The following is a 21747-nucleotide window of genomic DNA, read 5'->3' as shown; positions in this document are numbered from 1 at the left end:
TCTGGGCTTGCCAATTCTTTCTCCAGTTAGGTTCTCTCCATCTTCTCTGGCACATTTCAGAGAGTCCATTTCGGTTACACTAATAAGAAAGGGGGGAGGGGGAGCTGTGGGTCTCTAGATAACTAGGCATCTGGAAGAATGTAGGCATGGATTTCTATGAATGCCCGGTTAATCCCACCCATGGACCTTTTACCCTAGCACCACGGCTGGGTTTAGTATCTACCTTGTTCCACTTTACCTTGTCTCCTCAGTTATGCTACTAGGGGAAAAACAAACAAACAAACAAACAACAACACCCCCCCCCCCCATCACACGTATCAGATGCTAGAGTGATTGCTCAGTGGTTAGTGCACTGGTTGCTCTTGCCAAGGACAGTACTGGATGACTCACAACTGCCTGCAACCAAAGCTCCAGGAGCTCAGATGCACTCTTCCGATCTTTGCGGGCCATAGCATCCATGTGCACACACTCTCACCTGTACACACACCCCTAAAAATTAAATATTTAAAAATGAAGATTTACTTTTAAAATTGTATGTGTGTGTATGTATGCATGCATGCATGCATGTATGTATGTATGTATGTGTACCACACGTGTGCAAAGTCCTTGGAGGGCAGAAGCATCAGATCACCTAGAACTGGAGTTACAAACAATTGTCAGCTGCCACATGGGTGCAGGAAACCCAACCCAGTCCTCTGGCAAGAGAAACTACTGCTTTTAACTGTGGAGCCATCTTTCCAGCCCCTAAAAGATATCTTTAAGGGGTGGGGGAAGCCAGATGTGGTGGCATATGCCTTTAATTTCAGCACTTGGGAAAGTGAAGCAAGCAGCAGGCTGGTCCACAGAGCCAGTTCCAGGTCAGCCGGGGCTACACAGAAAGCCCCTGTTACACCCTTATGAGAAAGCTACAATTCTCTGCATTCTTTCTTTCTTTCTTTCTTTCTTTCTTTCTTTCTTTCTTTCTTTCTTTCTTTCTTTCTTTCTTTCTTTCTTTCTTTTTTTTTAAAGATGAGGCACCCGAGGCTTGGAGATTCCATCATTTGCCTAACGTCACAGTTCTAGTGATGGAGGCAGGATTCTAGAACAACCAACTATCAAACATCAAGTGAAATGCAGACAATGTGGCTCTTAGGTCCTCCACAGAAGCACTTATTAAAAATTCTGATTCTTGGGCTGGGCTACGTCTCAGAGGTTGACTGTTTTTCTAGCAAGCACAAAGCCCCAGGTCCAGTTTCCAGAACACTCCCTTCTCCCTTTCAGAAACCTTCAGATTCCTGAGCCTTGCTGCAGTCTTAACAAAACACTAAATACTAAGATGTCCAAGTGGAAATCAGCTTTGAGTTTTCCAGTGGTCTCATTTTCATCTTCCTTCCTACCCCATCTCTGCTGAGTGGTTCCTGACTGACCCAGCAGTGCTGGCAACACCCACCATGTGTCCTCTTCAAAGCCTCCCCTCCCTTCCTCCTTCAGAAATTAGGGTTTGGCTTAGCGCCTTAGAGCCTTCCAATCATCCCAGAGTGGACCAAACTCTGGAACTCGTGCCAGGCCTGGGCATGCTGTATGCCAAGGGGAGCGGCTGTCAGCAGCCATTCCTCCTGGTCTGGCAGAAAGTCACAGCAGGTCCCTGAATCAGGCAAGACAATTAAACTGGAACAAGGAACCTCTAGGCCTCAGTTTCTCTCTGGATAGTAACAGGAACAATCAGCTTTGTCTTCGCCTTTCCTCCTCCCCAGGAAGTATGCAGAACACAAAGTAGATTCTCTGAGAAAAAATTCTGGGCTCCCAAGAACGACATTCACAGGAGGACCAGCCTCAAGGAAACCCAAGAATAGGGGAAATCTGAGGAATAAGGACAGGAGAGGAGCTGGAGTGATCTGGAGAGCCTTGCCCTGGGGTCGTGAGGGCTTTAGTGGAGATATTCAGCTCCTCTCAGGCAGTGGCCTCTGAGCTTTTAGTGATGCAATTCCCCACTTTCTAGCAATCACCTCTGCCTATCACAGAGGGAAGCTACCCTGCTCCAGCATAAAGGATATAGCCTTCCCCGCTTGGAGCACCTTCACAAGTTCACCTGCCTAGATTCTCTTGGCCCTCTGCCTCTGCCTCCATCTCTCTCTAGGATCTGGAAAAACAAGACATTTGGAATAAGACAGACCTGGGTTTGAATGGTGGCTTTTTCAACTTGTGTGACCCACCCTGAGTGTCTGCTGTTTCTCAAGTAGGACAAAGAGAAGTCTTGTCCCTTTTCCATGCCCTTGACATTCAATGAGAAGTGAGCGAGATATTTAGTATCCTGAATCCTGTCAAGTCCTGACTACGAGTTGCATAGACACAAGTGTTCACCCATGTACTGTGCAGTTTCCTCACCTGGGCTGGCTCCTATTCCAGAGGACACACTGCAGAACAATCACAGTACCTACTCACTGAGCAGAGCTCAGCCCCGAGCAGCCCTACTACCTTATCCTCATCACCACAGCTTAACAAAAACGATCAGCCTCTTCTGGGTTTGTTTTTTACTCACACCAGGACCCTGGGGACGTGCGAGGAACACAATAAAACCTGGGCCAAACCTGGCACTGTGCCCCACTTCCCTTCCACATGAAGGCTGTCTGCCCGCCAGGCATCTGGCCGGCAAGACTGGGCTGTGACTTGCTCAGCATCTGCTGCTTTGCTTAAGAGACCTGCTAACAGGAAAAGTGTCTGGTTCCTTTCCACCCCAAACAGGAAGAGCCTGCCATGGTGGGAGAACTGGGTAAGCCTGGTCATTTATAAGGAATCTCCTGTGGCAGCTGGGAGGCCTGCTCTCTAGGAAGGCTGGAGGAACTGGGCCCCAGGATCATCTCCCTTGGAGAGGGTGGAGTGTTGACAATGGCTACACGCTGCCTGTGGCACTTGGCACAGAGCAGCTGCCATTCTTTCAGCAAACACTCACGGGACACTCACTTGTGCCCCCGTGGGAGACATAGGACAGTTCTAGATAAGCTCTTCAAGTTGGAGGAGTTGTACACAAGCCAGAAAGTCAGGCCATTTCTGTGTGGTGGAATTCTTATCTATGCATTCATTACACACAGGTTTCCCCCATCTCTCATATATATATCTCATATATCCATGTGTGTATGTATGTATGTATATATATATATATATATATATATATATATATATATATATATGGCATACTGTTGGGGCTAGATGGGTGGATTAGTGGTTAAGAGTACTTGTTGCACTTCCACAGGACCTGGTTTCAGTTCTCAGCACCCACACTGGTAGCTCCCAATCATCTGTAATTCCCCAGGTCCAGGGAATCTAATGCCCTCTTCTGACCTCTGCAGGCATCAGGCATGTATGTGATGCACAAGCATATATGCAGGCAAAACACTCAATATATATCAAATAAGAATAAATATGCTTACATTTTTTATGACTACTGTTTTAAGTATTGGGGTGGGTGCTGTAGGTTCAGAGAGAGAGAGATGCCATATATTCACATAACAAACTAAAAAACTGGAAAGCCTTGAAAGCCACAGCTTCTCACTGTGGCCTGGGTTTGACCATGCTTTGAGAAATTACTTTGCTTGGCGTTTCCTCATGAGTCCTGTAGTGCACTGTGTTCTCAAAACAGCAGCCAGAGAAATCCTGGTCGAAAAGGTCACACCTCAAGCAGCTCTCTCCACCAGCTTCTCCTCTCATTCTACTTAAATCTAGTCCTTACTACGTCCTTGCAAGGTTTGCATCAGTGGTGGAAGAGTTGGGGAGCTGACCTGGCAGTGGAGGCAACCCCATCATAACGGGGTTATACCACACATGAACCAGAAGGACAAAGGGAAGGGATGGTTAATAGAGCCAGGTGTCAGGGGCTCTGAACATTGTCCACCTTCAGGAGGCAAGTGCTAGAGCCCAGGTCACCAGTGGACCTGAAGCTCTTCTCACTCCCTGACTTCCATTTCTTCTTGTGTTTCTCCTCTCGTCTGATTTCCTGTCAGGTTTCCCGCTGACAAACTCTGGGTTCTTTGTTTGTGTGTCCATGTTTTGTATGTGTATTTAACTATGTCTATGCAGATGCATGTGTATATGTGGAGGTATTGTGTGACAGACTTTTCCTGGGAAGACACAACATACACATCTACTCACCCTAGGAAGCAAGTACAGACCAATGCATGGATACACCAAAGTCCAACTTGGTGAACCAATGCATTCTACTGGGATTACTTACAGGAATAGTGAGGTGGGGTTATGACTAATAGGAACAGAGAAATGACTCAAAGACAGCTGCATCACCAAAGCCTACTCTAACATGGGTGGCAGCTCACAAAAACTGGAAACCTGGCACACAGTGCATAGTTTGTAGGCAGCTCAACAGCCTGGAGTGTGACTTTTCCTGGTGTCTCAGTTAGAGCCTTTTCCAGGCAGCTGGGCTTGTCTGAGACCAACTCTCAGGAGTCTTCATTGCTCGTATGCTCTAAGGGAAGAAAGGACTGGTGAATCTGCTCAGTTTCAGGGACTTCCTGAAGTTTGGAATTCTTGACTTCCTGTCTTAAGAACTTTATCTGCAGGTAGAATGTTTCAGCCTCTGAGAAAAATGACACACAAGGAGGCCAGAGTTTGTTTAAGTCAGATATCTTCTTCCTTTGCTTTCCATTTGATTTATGGAAGGAGAGTCTCTCTTTGAACCCAGAGCTCACTTGACTAGTCTAGCCAGCCAGCTTGCCCTGGGGATCCCCTTACCCCATCAAGTGCTGGGACTCCAGATAGTCTAACATGATCACTAAGCACTGACATAGGTGATGGGGATCTTAACTCTGATCCTCATGCTTCCCTCTCCAGCCCCTAACTTACCAATTCCAGTGGGAGTAAATAAGCGACTTTTAATTTAGAAGAATTTTTGCCTGGTTGAGGATTAAAACCCAGGGCCTAATAGCTAGCTGGGCAAACAGCCAACCCAATACTCACCCCTAATGGGTTGAGGTGAGGTAAGGGGTCATTTCTGAACTGAAACAACACGATTTGCAGAGTCTAGATTCTCCTATGACGTCATGGGAAATGGATCAGAGACAAACTGGCCCAGAAATATTCTGCTAAAGCTGTTGAGTTAAATGTTCCTGCTCTTGGGCTGGAAAGATGGCCCAGCAGTTAAGAGCACTGACTGCTCTTTCAGAGGTCATGAGTTCAATTCCCAGCAACCACATGGTGGCTCACAAACATCTGTAATGGGACCTGATGCTCTCTTTTGGTGTGTCTGAAGTGACAGTGTACTCACATACATGAAATAAATAAATAAATCTTAAAAACAAACAAACAAACAAAAAAAACAATGTTCTTGCTCTCTTCTCTCAGTGTGTAGACTAGGGCCAATTGAGTGGACATCACAGGAGCAGGAGAAGGCAGCACAAAGCACAAGTGGGTAAAGATGGAAGCTTGTTGCCGAGATCATCATGGCCCACTGGATTCATCGATGAGGCGAAAGCATGGGAGGCAGAAGGCACAGGGCTCAATCTGTGACTCTACCTTTGGTAGAGGATGACCAGGAACAGTATAGACATGGGAGGAGTTTCAAGTTTGGAGGTCAGGAACACTGTGCGCAGGTCACTGACCTCGGTTCAAAGGCTGGGAGGAGCACTGCGTCTATCCCCACTTAGCCATGTGTCCTTGATAAAAGTGCTCACCTCTCTGGGTTTTGGGGTTATCATCTACAAAATTTAGACTCTTTATTTCACAAGCCTGCCCAGAAAATGAGAGATGATGGATATAGAAAACTAATTGTCATTCCTAAATTAACTTCCTCAGAAGCTTCCACTTTTCTTATTTGTTCGTTTATTTAACTTATTTATGCATGTGGAGGTCAGGGGACAACGTGCAAGAGTCAATTCTCTCTTACTGTGCAGGCCCCAAGGATAGAACTTAGGTTGTCAGGTATGACAGTAACTGACTACCTGATGAGACATTGCGCTAGCCCCGGAGTTCCCATTTAAAAAATTTTAGTATTCAAAATCCTCCATAAAGCATACGAGGCCTTTCAGGAAGTAGCCTGTCCCCCACCTGCTTCTCTCTAGGGTTTTTGTCATCCAAGCTGGCCTCAAACTTAGGATCCTCCTGCCTCAGCCTTCGGCTGGCTTGGATTACGCACATGCATCTCCACGTCCAAATGCCCACTTCTGTCCCCCCATTTCTATCACCCATCATCCCTGAACCCCACTGACAACCCAGTCAGGGGTACTTATATTACCTAAAGTGCTCTATCACAGCCGCTGGCCTTGGAGAACCTATTGGCTAGTTCCTGATCTTTCTTCATAGCTCAGATCAGGCAGCACCTCATGCAGGAGACTTTCCTTCATAAGGCTACCTTCCTATGGATGAAGTGTCCTATTTTTAGAACACTTTCCACCCCTAGAACATTCAAGTCTGGTAGGGACCACAGGCCTGCACCCTGCCTATTATGTGACTGCAGTTTCTGAGACCAGCAGGCTGGCTTTCTTTCTCTATCTCTAGGGCTTCCCAGGTTCTACACACAGAGTAGATCTTAGCAAAGGGAAACTGTGATAATGATATAAACTTACACTGTCAAAGATGAGCAATACTCTGTAAATCTTTCTTAAAAATAAAAACGAAAACAAAATTAGAACCCAGAAGATCTTTCTTCCTCCTATAGCCTGGTTCTCTACTACAATTGCATAAGCTCTTCTCTGGGTTCCTCTCCTCGATACAGATGCTAAAGTACCATGGTTCATAGTCATGAAAGAACTTTTTATTTCTTTATTTCTTTAGCCTTGCCTTTTGGTCCTGTCTAAAGGTTCCTAGAATCCTCTGTCTATACAGACGCAATGAGGAGAAAGGACCTCATGCTCTTTTCAGACCTGAAGGCATCAATTCTGAACTTACCCCTTTCTTTGCTCCATTCTAGTCTTTTCCTCTTGGTCCCTGTCACAGTGCAGGACACCTCTATCTGGCCATTCCTTGCATAGGCTTTCATGGCCTCCTAAGTGTCTGTGACTTCTGCGCTTCCCTCTGCAGTTACTTTATAAGTCCAGTGCACTGCGATCTCTCTCACTAGCACTATTGTGTCAGCCACTCAAGTGATTTTCCTGCTTAAAATATTTTGTTTTGAGACAAAAATAAAAAAGGCCCTCTGCAGTCCTGTGTGTCCTGGAACTCACTATGTATACCAGTTTGGCCTCAAATTCAGAGGTCCTCCTGATTCCGCTTTCTAGTACTGGGATTATTAAGGGGCTTGCTACCTCAATTGGTTTTAAAAATTATCAGTGCTGGGAATTGAGCCCAGGGACTCAAGCATGTTAGGCCAGGCTTGGATCACTGAGCAAAATTCTTAGTCTTGCTTCTCTCTCCCACTTTTAGGCACCTCGCAACTCCAACCTGTTCTCCATTCTACAGCTGGAAAATACATATCTAATCTCCACCTTTTGAAGTTCTCTAGTGGGTGGATCCATCACCTTCAGGACAAAGTTCAAACTAAGAGGCCTCAGCTATATACCCTCCTACTTTTCTGGCAAGTTCAACTTTTCTCCCCTGGAGGCTACACTCCAAACATATCAAATTACTTGTTCTACAACAAGTCTGGACAGATCTTTTGCCCAACTCAACTTTATTAACTCATCACCCAGGCCTTGGTTCAGGTGTCACTCACTCGGGAAAATGTCCTTGCAGATTCTCGAGTTTTCCAAGCCCTTTCCCCAACTGAGTTTACTCTACCGCTTTCCGGTAAAACCCCTTAGCAACAGGGTCTGGTTACCAGGCTTCAAAATTCCACCTTTGCCCTTGGTTAGCCTCAGGCTATCCGGCTGTATCTGCAACCGGGGGAAACTATTTCATCAGTCTGTTGTGCGAATTAAATGAGATGATGTAAGGCGCTGACAATTTAAGAGTTAGCTGTTACAAAGGACTAAGAAAGATCCACTCCCGTGTCTCCTTATTCCCGGAGCCAGTTATGCGCGTGATTTTGATTGAAGTCACATGTTTGTTCTGGTCTCACCTCGATTTTTTATTGGACAAGGTGGTTATAACAAGCCCCGGAGGCGATCAGGTACGGAGCTTGTCACGACTTTCGTTCCGCTCGCTGCCCCCAGACTCGGAACGCCCCCAAGTGGTTCAAGTTCTGCAGCAAGAGCCCGAGCGAGGCTGACCACACCATTCCCGATTTTAAAGGAAGAATCGACTTTTCCAGGCATTAAGTTCTTATTTATAAAAGGGGAGCCTCGTCTTTCGCTTCATAGCTTCAAAGTCTACCAGACCCGGTAAAACTAGAACTGGGGTTATGAATGGGGCGGAGCGAGCTGGCTCGCTTTCCTCCCCTAGCCCCACGAGGGCATTGGTACTTTCCTCTCTCAATTCCCTCTCAATAATGGTACGGTCGCGGAGGGGAGATCCGGGAGGACTCTAAGGCTCGGCGGAACGGAGTGGCGTGGGATCACCCCTCCGGCTTCGGCGCGGTGGTATCGCCCGCCGCGCGCTGATTGGCTGCCGAGGGCCCGCAGTCGGCCTCAGCCCGCCGCGCCGCCCTCAGAGCAGCTCCAGCAGCCGCGCCGCCTGGCTTTTCGTTTTCCTTGTTCTCCGCGGGCCGTGGCGGGGCTCCGCGCCGCGGCTGTTAGTCATGTCGGGTAGGTGACTCCGTCAGCGAGCAGCGGCAGCGGCGAGAAGGGGTCCGGCGGGTTCTGGCCGTCTTCCCGCCCACCGGAGGGCCGCGAGGGAAAGTCTCCGGCCTGAGGGAGGCTCGGGGGGGGGGGGGGCGTCGCCGCCATGTTGGACCGGAGGCACGCACGCTCCCAACGCTCCCTGGCTACAAATCACGGCGGGAGCGCCCCGGAGCTCTTTTGATCCTGCCCTTGGAACCTGGGGAGACGAACAGCTCCCCGGGGAGGGTGTGTGTGAGTTGGGGGGGGGGAGGCCCGTCTACGCCATCGTAAGGGCTGGGGGAGTGGAGATCTGAGCATCAGCCTGAGGACTGAGGGCTTCGGGTCCTCCGCTCCGCCTCAGATCTCTCAGCGAGGCCTCCGGCCGGTCGTCTCGCCGCCTCGTTCCTCTGTTTTCCCATCCGAGAAGTGGAGCTGGGCCTTCCTGACTCACCCATTCATCAGGTGGGGGTCTGACGCTCTGGGAGCCCTTTTCGAAGCACGTTGCCTTCCCCGAAGTCGCGCTTACGGTCATTCCCTCTGCTGTAACCTTTGGGGTTGCGGGGCGGTGTTTGTTTATTGGGCTTCACCTTTGTACTCCCTCCTCCACTTGTTAATCTCCTGAACTTAGAATTAAGCCTTGGCGGTTACTGACGAGCACTTTTAGGTCTTCGTGGCGTTTCCCTTAAGACTTTAGAGACCAAGGACAGCGTCTTCCTCAAATTTGTATTTATAGAGGCCACTGCTATGTGGAAGTGAGGCTTTCCCCCCTCCGGACAGGCAGTCTGGGTCCTGTTAAACCAGCACTTACAAGTCCTCTGAATTCTAACAGTTCCAGTTGACCACACAAGGTCCTTTATTTGGGCTACATTTACAGGTGGCAAAGACAGACCCAGAACGAGAGTTCTTTACTTCTGAGGAAAACATTGTCTAAAGCCATATGGCTGAGATGACATAATGACTTTGGTAGTTTTTCACCTATTTATGGGAGAAAGGATCTCATTAGGTATCCTTGGCTCGACTGGAACTCCAGGAGTCCAGGCTGGCCCCAAACTCACAAATCCACCTAATCGCTGCCACCCAAGTGCTGGCACTAAAGGTGTGCACCACTATGCTTGGAAGATTTGCCCTTTTATTAATTAATTGGCAATCCTTTTCTAAAGGTTTTCCCAGTCCACCTGGAGGGATGTGTATGATCAAATCTGCAATTGGAGAAGATTCCAAAGGAGCGAGAAAGACGGGGCAGAATGATGGTCCTCCCTCAGATTAGCAATGATACTGAGGAGTTAGAAAGCTCATCTTTTTGGGTAGGGTACCTGTATGGTGGAAAAAGCTAAGCCTAAGTGAAGTTAGCTCTTTTTAAATTCTGTTTCTTGTTCAAACAAGGGATTATTATTTTATATTATATATTATTATATATTCCAAAGGAGAAATTGGCGTATTTTTTCCAGGTAAAGGTCCAGAAAAGGATGTACAAGTGCATCCTTAGGAAGGGTATATGTAGGTTAAGCATGACTTAAAAAATTAAATTTCTCTCTTCATGTAGGAATTACCAAGATTCAGTGTAAGCAGTGCTCAGGGATTGTTTGGACAGGATCTTCCAGTGTATCCTAGGCTGGCTTTGAACTCATCATCTTTTAACAGCTTCCTGAGTGGCATTGCAAGCTTGCTACATTTGGTCCACACTGTTGGGTTTTTATTGTAATTATTCATATAAGACATTTTTATAGGACTGAGTAATTTCAATGAAAGATTTAAATTTAGAGGCTTAAGTTAGGATTTTTCCTTACTGTTATATACAACTTAATATGTTTTGTGATGTATATGAAATACCTTGACTTTTGTATAAGTGACTTGTTTGATGTGTGTTTAAATTAATAAATTTAACAGAATAAATCCCCCCTGTAAGTAACTAGTATCATTAATAAGCTACATCCTTTAAACATTCCAGACTACACTTGAAATTTAATTGACTTATTTAGATGTTTGCTGTGGCAGAAAGAGCCATGGTAAAAATGTAGAAGCCAGTGAGTGTGCTATGCACAAAGCTATTTTGGCAGTTAACTTACAGAGAGTATAGGTCTTGCAAATCTAAGGACAAGTGAATCTTTCAACTGTTAGCCAGATAATGAAAACTGAAACCCTTATAAATCTTGGTTTTACAGATTATAGATTTGAAGGACTATCAGTGAAGGAATGAACAAAGGGAAAAGTCGTAGTGTGTGCAGTAACCAGGAAGCTTAGACACTGAGTAGAATCTTACAGTTCGTAACCTGGAACCTTTTACTTTTATTACTCATTTAGCCTTTAGGAAACCACAAAATATTATAATATAAAACTTTAAAAAGTCTGGGCTAATTAATGTTTTTGGGTTCCTGGTTGGAAATAAATGAAAAACTTACGGAGGAATTAGGTCCAAAGAATCTGAGAGACTCCAAATTTTTCAAAAGGTGAGTTCATGGTAAATATTGAACTAGGAGCAGCTGTCAACGAGTCAAACAACAAACAGGATTAGGAAAAATGTTTTTAGGTTGAAGATTTAAAACAAAAAAGCAAACAAAAAACCCCCCAACAATATATTATATGGAAAGGCCACATAGATTTGAAGAAAAGGAACAAAATATAATTTTCTAAAATTGCATTAGCATGTGGGTGGGCTGTGGTGTACCTGTGGAAGTCAGGACAACCTTAGGCGTTTTCTTTCACCATGTAGGAACCAGATGCTAGACTCAGGTGCCAAGCTTATGTCAGGTATCTTTACCTGATGATCTGTCTCACTCTTCCCTTCCCCCAGATATAATTTACAAAAGTGGTAAGTGAAAGAGCAAACTTAGGAGAATTTTAGATGTAGTTGCAGTCTGTCTTACAAAACTCAACTTAGAAGGGTAGAGAAGAAACTAAAATTTTGGTGGGTATTGCTGTACACACTTGTCACCAGTGCTCAGGGAGCTGAGTTGGGAAGAGTTCTAGTTTTAAACCAGCATGAGCTACATAGGAAACTCCTGGGGTTTTTTTGTTTTTTGTTTTTTTTTAAAGATTTATTTATTTCATTTATATGAGTACAATGTCACTGTCTTTATGTCTTCAGACACCAGAAGAGGGCATCAGAGGATCCTATTACAGATGGTTGTGAGCCACCATATGGTTGTTGGGAATTGAACTCAGGAACTGGAAGAGTAAGCAGCCAGTGCTCTTAACTGCTGAACCATCTCTCCAGCCCGGAAACTCTTGTCTTTAAAAAGAAAAAAATCTAGAAAAGTTAAATTGTTCTTATTTGTGAGACATGGTCTCACTAGCTCTAGATGGCCAGGAACTCACAGAAAAACCTGCCTCATGTGTGCCGGGCTTAAAAGTGTTCATCAAGCCTCAGTGAGTTGAAGTTTTTAATCAAGCATTAGTTGAAACATGATGCCTAGGAATAATTTCGAGCAATCTATGAAATTACAGATTATAAAATAATAACCCATAGAAAACAATTTTAGGAGGGGCCCTGGAGCTATGGCTACTGCTCTTGGCACAGACAACCAGAGTTGGCTACCAGCACTAACATCTTACAGCCCACAGTCACCTGGAATCGCCAGCTTCAGTGTATCTTACATCTTCCTTCTCTCTTGCATGCATGTGTGCATGCTTTTACATGGATGAAAACTAAAAATGTAAAAAGAATAAATAATGAGTTTAGTCGGAAAATAATGATCTTGATATCAAATAAACTCATAAAGTCATACTGGACTTTGCTAAAAGAATTAATTTATAGAAAGGAAGAGGAGTAAAAATTGTAAGGAAAATAAAGGCAAAGGCTTTGGTTGACATTAAGATAGTAAAGTATGTTTTAATGGAGGTTGGTAATTTTAAATTTTGCCAGGAAAGATGCAAAAATTTAGTTATGAGGCCACAGAAATAAAATATAAATAATAGTAAAATTGTGGATAAAGAAAATGTAATAGATAGTAGGAAAGGAGTTAAAAGGAAAAGAAAACCTACGGTAGATAGAAAATTCTAATTTAAGATGTTAGGTACATGTAAAAACAAAAACAGTCCACTTACAGCACAAAGGTGTTCATAATGTTAAAGTACCTAGATAAATGCTGCTCAGCAGTTGAGGACATTAAACACATGTTGGAGGGTAAGATGGAAAGAGTAACCAGGCAAACATCACCTAAAATGGAGTAGTGTGCGTGCAGCTAGTGTGTATGATTAAAGAAAATTCATAAGTCAGGATTTGTGGCTCATGCCTATAATTCCAGTGCTTGGATCACAAGTTGGACACACTTGGTTGTTTGTCTTAGAATCACTGTTGCTGTGATGAAACACCAGGACTAAAGCAACTTGGGGAGTAAAGGGTTTGTTTGGCTTATACTTCCATTAATGTTCATCATGGAAAAAGTCAGGACAGGAACTCAAACAACAAGGAACTTGGAGACATAGCTAATGCAAAGGCTATGAATGGGTGCTGTTTACTTGCTTGCCTAGAATTCAGAACCACCAGCCCAGGAATGGTACCATCCACAATGAGCTGGACTCTCCTCTATCAATCACTGATTACAAAAATGTCCTGCAGCTGAATCTTAGGGAGGCAGTTTTCTTAATTGAGGTTCCTTTCTGATGACTCTGTGTCAAGTTGACATAGAACTATCCAGGACAAATAACCCCTTGTCAGTTTAACACGCAAAACTGTTAAGCTACAACTTTTCTTGTTCATTCCTAAAATCACACAATAACATCATCACCATAAAACATTTTACAAACTTTTAAAAAGTCCCAGTCTTTGCAAATTCAAAGAGTTAAAATTTAGTATCTTTACAAATCTAACATCTCTTTTAAAACCTAAAATATCTTTTAAAAATTTATTCTCTTAACTGGGCTCCTATAAAATAGAAAGTATGTTAACTACTTTCTACAAGAGAAAGAACCAAGGCACAGTTACAGTCTGAATATAGCAAAACCAAACTCCAGCTGAAATAATTCAGTATCCAGTGTCTTTGGTGTTTACTCATGATCTTCCTGACTCCTACAAAAGGCTTAGGTCAATTCTCTTGCTCTGTCCTCTGCAGCACACACAGCTTGTCTTCTAGGCTCCAGCTTCCTGGTTGCTGCTTGTTCTTGTTGGTCATCCTGTGGTACTGGCATTTCAAATTCTTGTGCCTCACTGTACTAGGCTGCACCTTTACCAATATCCTCTCTTGCTCTCTGTTCATGGTGCCAAGCCTCGGCTTCTCTTCATTGACCCCTTCATTCCTAGGGCTCAACTGCTACCGAGGCTTCACCTTCACCTGTGGCCTCATAGTGCCAAAGCCTCAGTTATTCTCCATGACTCCTTTATGCCTTAAACTGGAGACTCTTACACAATACCAAGTTTGGCTGCCAACACAAAAGATACAACCTAGCCTCCTTTAGAACATAATTTCCCTGTGTTAACTCTCAGAAACCACCTCCTATTTGGTCTTATAATCACTTAGATCACATAATTTCTTAGATGATCAGCATCAATTGTCTCAGTAAAGCAATGGTCTACTTTATGGTTCTGGTCGTTTGTTAATCACTGCTGACTGTTTAGCCCCAGCTGACCAGAACCACAGATTCTTCACACAAAAGGCTCAGTAAAGTCTTTGCTCCTCCCAGGAACTTCCCAAGCCAGGCCTCCAAGATCTGCATTGCCCTCAACACAATTATTTTTCAAGCTCCTGCAAAAATGCTCAGTGAGCTCTTACATTCAATTTCTACTACTACTACTACTACTACTACTTTTTTTTCAATTTCTACTTCTTAACACTCTTTTCTACTCTAAAATTCCACCAAAGCCCTTCCTATTCTCCCAAAAAGACACAGTCAAGCCTGTCACAGCAATACCCCACTGTCTTGTCTTAGGATTAGTATTGCTGTGTTGAAATACCATGTCCAAAGTTACATGGGGAAGGAGTATTTGGCTTATTTTTCCATATCTGCTCATCGAATGAAGTCATGACAGGAACTCAACCAGGGCAGGCAACTTTTGGAGGCAGGATGAGGAGGCCATGGAAGGATGAAGCTTTCTGGCTTGTTCCTCATGACTTGCTCAGCCTACTTTCTTTATAAAATCCAGGACTGCCCACCCACAGTGGGCTGGACCCTTTCTTCAATTATCAATTTAAAAAATGCCCTATAACTGGATCTTAGGGAGGCATTTAGCTCAATTGAGGTTTCTGCCTTCAGATGACTAGCTGGTGTCAAGTTGACATAAAATAGCCAGTACACTGGTACACTTTGGTAACTTAGAAGTACTTCTAAATAATGAACATGTCTAGGCACAAGGCTCAAGTGTCAGGTAATTTTAACAAGGACCTATTTGAGTTGCTTTGCCTAAATGGCCTTTATAAACCCCCTTTTAACTGAAAAAAAAAAAAAAACCCTGCATTTTTATTATTGAAATCTATTTTCTGGTAGTTATGTTTATTTGTGTATTCCGAAGTTTTAATTCAGCTGAAGTTGGATTTATAATTTCAGAGAACTAATTACTTAGGCTAACATTAAGTACATAAATATTAGATTTTAAGAGGTCATAAGATCTAAGTGCTATATAGTTAAATGGTTTTCTCTGAACCAGAAGGAAACATTGAGATATTAGAGGTCAGTGGAAGAATGAATGCATATATTCTCAAGTTGTTGCCTCCCTCCCCCCAACTGTTTTGACTCTGATTTGGGTGACTTTCTTTTGCTATTTGATAGGTATACTTATGTCCAGTAGAGTCTTCCTGCACCGCCCCCCCCCGCCCCCCCAATTTTCCTTCGGTTGGTAGCAATTAAGTTGCAGAAATAGTGACATTTAAGGTTAGTCCCGTCTCCCCCCCATTTCAGGTCTCCTTGTGTCCTTAATTTCATAGAAATAATTTATCAGATCTCATTTAATAGTCTTCAGGATTTTAAAAAGAAACATCAGATTGGAGATATTTACAGTAGAATGGTGGCAAACTTACGTCACCTGCTTAACCAACCTGTAGTGTTATATGATAACGATATAAATTGGCAGAAAAGAGATGCTATTGTTTTCACTTGAATTGATCATTAAAGATTTTAGGATTAGTAAGGTTGGCCATATGATCAGTTTGACACTCCTGTTTTGTAGTTGTAATATTTTAGATAACATTTGTCTTACTTATAACAAACTGTTCATTTGACATTGACTACACACCTAAAGGGTGGAGAGAGCCTCCTCAACAATTTTTGTTATGACTTACACTTTGAACTATGGAAAAAAGCTTATAGTCTTTCTTTTCCTTTTTACTTGACATGTTTATTTAGGCAGGTATTGTTGATTTAATGTCATTAATTGGCTAATTACTTGAAAACTTGGTAAAATCATTAGCTTTTCTTAGCAAGTCTCTGGAGACTTATTGATGCTGACAGCTACAGTAGACCCAATATAGAACAGTGTATGTGTTGATATGGTAGAGATAAGTGAGTGTGATTCTGTAGATTTATCATGTCAGAATGCATGTTTCTTCCTTTTCTGGCTCTGATTAGTTTAAACATACTTTTTGTTTTTATTAATGTAAAATAAAAAAATACATATATGTAACTGGAACTTTTGAGGGGTGTGGGTTGTATTTTCCTTTCAAGCAAGTCTTACTGTAGTTCATCCAGCCTGGTCTGGAAGTCTGTATACGTATCCTAGGCTGCTCTTGAGCTTGTGGCAATCCTTTTGCCTCAGTTTGCCAAGTGCATGAGCCACCACACATGGTTAAATTTTTTTTGTTTTTGTTTTTAAAGGATGAATTTTTACTGATTTCATATGTATTCCCCTTCTTGTGACCACTAGCACATCTTTTGGAACAATGGTTTTTAACGGTGTTGTTAACTTTAAAAAAAGTAGTTAACTTTTTAAAGAAAATACTTTGTAGATTTCCCCATGCACAGGTTATTTTCTAGGTTTTCTTTTTTGTTTTGAGTGCGTGTGTGTGTGTGTGTATGTGTGTGTGTGTGCGCTTTATTATTATTTTGAGACAAGGCCTCACTGCAGCTCTGGCTGGTCTTGAACTCAGAAATCTGCCTGCCTCTGCCTTCGGACTGCTGGAATTGAAGGTGTGTGCCACCAGTCCTGGCTTCTAGTTTTTCTTAATGTAATTTTTGATAGTTTCTAGCTGTATATTCATTTGTGTGAACTAAAGTTAGTCTTAGGGGAAAACATAATTTAAAATTCTTTTTATGTCTTTTAGATTCTGGAAGTTACAGTCAGTCTGGGGGTGAGCAGCAAAGGTAAAGTATACATGTTTTCATAATCTCATGAAAGACTGAAACGGAAAAAAAGATGATACAGTTTTCTCTCTGAAATTCGTTATTTATTTGGATGGATGTAGTAGTTCAGGCTTGTAATCTTGCACTTAGGACCTAAAGGTAGGATTGTTACAAATTTGAGGCCAGCCTGGGCTACATACAAAGACGGTATCTCTTTTTTAAAGGGGGGTGAGAGAAACTAATTATAACTTGTTAAATGGCGAGAGCTTGCCTTTATAAATAGGTGTCATGCAAACATTTCTTCCTTTTTCCCCCTTCTAAATAGTTTGTTTGAATAATAAATACATCTTAAAAATAGATAAAAGACAGAAATTGTAAAGATTTTTTTCTTGAGCAATTTTTTTGAGAAATTAAGAGATTTTTCTTTTAAGAATTAAAAAAATATTGTTATTTTTAAATAATGTATGTATATATGAGTACCAGTGCCTGTGGAGACCAGAGATGTCAGATCCTCTGGAGATGGAGTTACAGATGATAATGATTTGTCTGATCTAAGTGCTGGGAGTTGAACCTAGGACTTCTGGAAGAGCAGGCAATGCTCTTAACCCCTGAGAGATCCCTTTGCCTACAGAATTTCTTAAAATTAGCATCAAACAAGTTCTTAGAAAAAATTTTACTTTTTGATGATATAAAATACGCTTTGATTTAAAGAAAAAAAAAGAGTATGGGTGTTCAGTTTGCATGTATATCTGTGTTATGCAGTGCTCTTGGGAGCCAGAAGAGGGTGTTGGATCCTTTTGGAGCTGGGGTCAGAGGTGGTTGGTTGTTAGTTAGTAGGAATGCTGGGACTCAAACTCAGGACATCTGGTAGACCAGGAAGTGTTCTTAACCACTGAGCCATCTCTCAACAGCCCTTAGAGCAGATTTTCTTTCTTTTCTTTTTTTTAAATTAAAGCATCCATTTAACAATGAGGACAACTGAACCCTACCATCCTCTGTCAGTTGCTCTCCAATTGCAGTGGAACTTGAGCGAGCCAGAAAATACCCAGAGCTAGAGCAGATTTTCCTAAACCACTATAATATAGTGTTTAGCAGTTCTCACGGTTCTAATATGCCCACAGTGAAGTTTGTTTTTATGTCCAAATCATGGTAGGCTGTTCTTGCTTACCAAAAGTAACAACTTTCAACCTAACACTGCAGCTCTTTTTGGAGCCTCAAAATTAAGCCTCCAAATTAAGAAGCATATCAGAAACAAAATCGATGTGATTTTATTCTTGTAAGATAGTATCTCGTAAGTACTTGGCAAGTATTTATTGGTTGTATATTTAAAAGTTATGGATTCTGAAAAAAATAGTTGAGGAATTTTAATATTTGTTACCTCTAAACCAGAAGATTTTATTTTGAGGTTATTTGGGGTATTAGAGCCATATATTCAGAGAGTTGGTTGTTAGTACTTGCATGATGCAGTTTTAAAAATTTAAATCGTAGGAAGGTAGTAACATTCAGTCACGTTTATCAGACTGCATGTCAGTTTTGATACAATATAATTTCATTTGATATTGGTGCCATATATGTTTGTGTGTGAGAGTGAGACTGTGCGTATACATACACACAAACACACACACATATATATATGCTTCTAATTACCTTGGCATTTAAGTTGGACTTTGTTCCATATTGTACTTGGGAAGTTGAAGACATTCAATTGAAACAAGTAGTACAAAGAAGTTAGTATGAAAAGTTATATTTTTAAACAAGGTGTGCTAGCACATGCATGCCTTTAACCCCAGTACTCAAGGGCATCTCCGAGTTGGATGCCACCTTAGTCTACAAAGTGAGGACAGCCAAGGGTACACAGAGAAACCCTGCTTCAAAAAAACAAACAAAAAAAGTTATCTTTTTTTTCTTCTTCCGATAATTACTATGGGTCTCTCCATGCAGTTTTTTGGAAATAACACATTCTTAGAAATGTTCGGTTGTTTTTGTTTTGAGACAGGGTCTTACTGTGTAGCTTTGGGTACTTGGAACTTGTTATGTAGACCAGGCTAGCCTTAAACTCATAGACATCTGCCTGATTCTGTCTTGTGAGTGCTGGGATTAAAGACCTGGGTCACCATGCGATTGTTAGAATGGTTATTTGTATAAACATTGTTTGCATTGTGCAAACAACTATATGCATGATATTAAATAAAAACCTGTCTATGGCCTGATACTGTTCAGTGCCTTTCTCTGTTTTGTTATTTATTCCAAAGCATCATTTTCTTACTTTTGCAGCTCTGGTGAAATATTTGTGAGAATTTTTCACAGCAACGCTTTAGATATTGATGTTCAACAGGTCTGGGAATGACTTCATTTATGTCTTTAGTTGTTGGTCATGAATTTAAAGTCTAAGAGACAGGCAGAATTGTCGTTTAAATGTAAGCAGTCTTATTTTAACTCATTTATTTAAGTGTAACCAAAATTTTTTAACCTTAAGGAAATGCAAGAATTAGTATCCAAAAAACAATTCAGATAAGGAAAACACTATGCTCTGTTGAAAGCAAAGTTTTGTATTTAAGTTTTAAAATTTCTTAAAGCATATTTGTTTCAAGTATTACAATTTTCTTTTACAGTTATTCTTCTTATGGAAATCAAGGCAGTCAAGGCTATGGACAAACACCACAAGTATGTAAAAAATCAGTTGTCTTTATTTTATTTTATTTAATAAGTAATAACATTTATAAATAGTTATTTTATCTAGTAAGTAATAAAGTTTGAGTGTTTACCTGAATTTCAGGGTTATTCTGGCTATGGGCAAACGACTGATTCTTCGTATGGACAAAACTATGGTGGTTACTCCGGTTATGGACAAAATCAATCAGGTTGGACTGGTTTGTTAAATTACTACTTGAGAGAGTCAGAAATCAGAGCCTTCACTAACTAGTATTCTTACTTAATTTTTAGGTTATTCACAGTCGTATGGTAGTTATGAGAATCAAAAGCAGAGTTCATATGGCCAGCAATCATACAATAACCAGGGACAACAAAACACGGAGTCATCAGGAGGGTAAGGAAACAGTGAACTATTGAAATTGTGTCGAGCATATCTGCCTTTTTAATTTCTATTTAATTATTTTGTGGTGCTGGTAGTAGAGCCCAGGACTTTGGGTATGCTATGTAACTACTCTGAGCTATGTGCCCAAATCCTTTATTTTGCTTTTGAGCTACTTGATGCATTTACCTTTAAAAGAGAATATATTTTTCCTTTATGGGTATTATGTGCGTATATGTACCATGTATGTGCTTGATGCCCACAGAGGCTAGAGGTGGAGAGTGGAGGCTAGAAAAAGGCATTGGATCTCCCAGAGCTGGAGTTGCAGGTGTTGTGAGCTACTGTCTGGATGTTGGGAATTAATTCTGGGTCCTCTGCAAAAACAAGTGTTCTTAAACACTGAGCCATCTTTCTAGCCCTCTCTCCCCTTTTTTATTTAAAATAGTATTTCACTATGTAGCCATGGCTGGCCAATACTGTGTAGGCCTCTATAAATGAAAATAACTAACTAGTATTATTTCATAATGGGGCTTTTATTGTGCTTTGTTTGATGGACTTATTCCATATTCCCTTATATAATTGATCCTCAGACACCACTATGAAACAGTATTAGTAGTAATTTCCATTTTATAGACATAATGAAGGTTAAAAGAATATAGACTGAAGTCTCCAGTGGTTTCTGGCTGCAGTGACAAGTATTTTAAGTGAAATTTAAATGGCACTGGAGAAAGAGTTGTGAGGTCAAATTATTGGTCTTATAGACAAGAGTGCTCTGAAAAGTAGAAAGTACATATAGAAGAATAATATCTGGAAACCATGCTGCATTAGGAAAAACACCAAGCCTTTATTGATAAGTGTAATCCAAAGGAAAGTGCTTTTATAAAGGCTATATATATTTGATAGCATGAAATACATGTAAAAGCAGAGAGAAATGTCTTTGGTTTTGTTTTGTTTTTTAATGTGTTTTTCAAAGAGACAGGGTTTCTCTGTGTATCCCTGACTGTCCTGGAACTTACTTTATAGACCAGGCTGGCCTCTAAGTAAGAGATCTGCTGGTCTCTGCCTCCTAATTCCTCTGCTGAGAGTAAAGGCATATACCACCATCACCTGGTGAAGAAATGCTTCTTTTGATCACTTAAATAAAGAGTTAATGTTCACCAGGCGTGGTGGCACATGCCCCAGGACAGCCAGGGCTATACAGAGAAAAAAACCAAAAAAAAAAAAAAAAAAAAGAGTTAATGTTCACACTATAGTTTTGTGGTGGTTTGATTGGGAGTCGGAATAGATTGTTGTGGTATTCTGTAGAATTAGGAATAACTGTTAAGAATGGAGACAGCTCTGCCTAAGCTCCCTTTTTTGAGACCCCATGGTCTTCATAGCTTAGGTTGGCCTTAAGGTCATTATGTTCATATCTTTCTGGTACCAAGAGAATAGCCATCATGCCTGGCTACTAATAAAGACATGATGTTGAAAGGAAGTGACATAGACCCTTTCAGTATAACTAGTAAGAGAGCTCATCACTTAATGACCATGTTTGTAGAAGAGTCATACAGATCATTGGTCTTTTGGTAGTTATCCTATGTTTTTCTTTTAACTCAGAGAAGTAAAAACTAGTTACTTTGTTAATAGTATCTAAAGGTCCTTGTTTCTGTTTTTATTGTTGTTTTTCCTCAGTGTAACAACTTCAGTTTTCCCTTTTGGCATCTTTTTAGTGATAGTGAAATTGTCGTTGGAAGGCATTCCATTGGTAATTACCATGAGAAATAGTAGTAGATACTGCTGAGGTTTTGTTGTATAGTGTTCCTTTTTATTTTTTTATTCTTTTTTTAATGTGCATTGGTGTTTTGGCTGTATGTATGTCTGTGAGAATAGTAAATCTTAGAGTTACAG

At 41.6% G+C, this 21747-nt stretch overlaps 1 protein-coding gene across 1 annotated transcript in view; it reads left to right on the top strand.

Moving 5' to 3' along the window:
• Positions 1–8412: 8412 nt before the first annotated feature.
• Positions 8413–21747, top strand: part of Taf15 (TATA-box binding protein associated factor 15) — a 34817-nt gene continuing 21482 nt past the window's right edge. Inside the window, exons 1-5 of the mRNA XM_021177614.3 lie at positions 8413–8603; positions 16808–16847; positions 19439–19490; positions 19603–19687; positions 19770–19872. Coding sequence (XP_021033273.2) covers positions 8597–8603; positions 16808–16847; positions 19439–19490; positions 19603–19687; positions 19770–19872 — 287 coding nt within the window. The 5' untranslated portion in view covers positions 8413–8596. The remainder of the gene's footprint in view (positions 8604–16807; positions 16848–19438; positions 19491–19602; positions 19688–19769; positions 19873–21747) is intronic.

Source organism: Mus caroli, unplaced genomic scaffold (assembly GCF_978045245.1).
Source record: "Mus caroli unplaced genomic scaffold, Mus_caroli_1 scaffold_13, whole genome shotgun sequence".
NCBI classification, from domain to species: Eukaryota; Metazoa; Chordata; class Mammalia; order Rodentia; family Muridae; genus Mus; species Mus caroli.
Note: the sequence above shows the minus strand (reverse complement) of the source record. Positions and strands in the feature narration are given on the sequence as shown.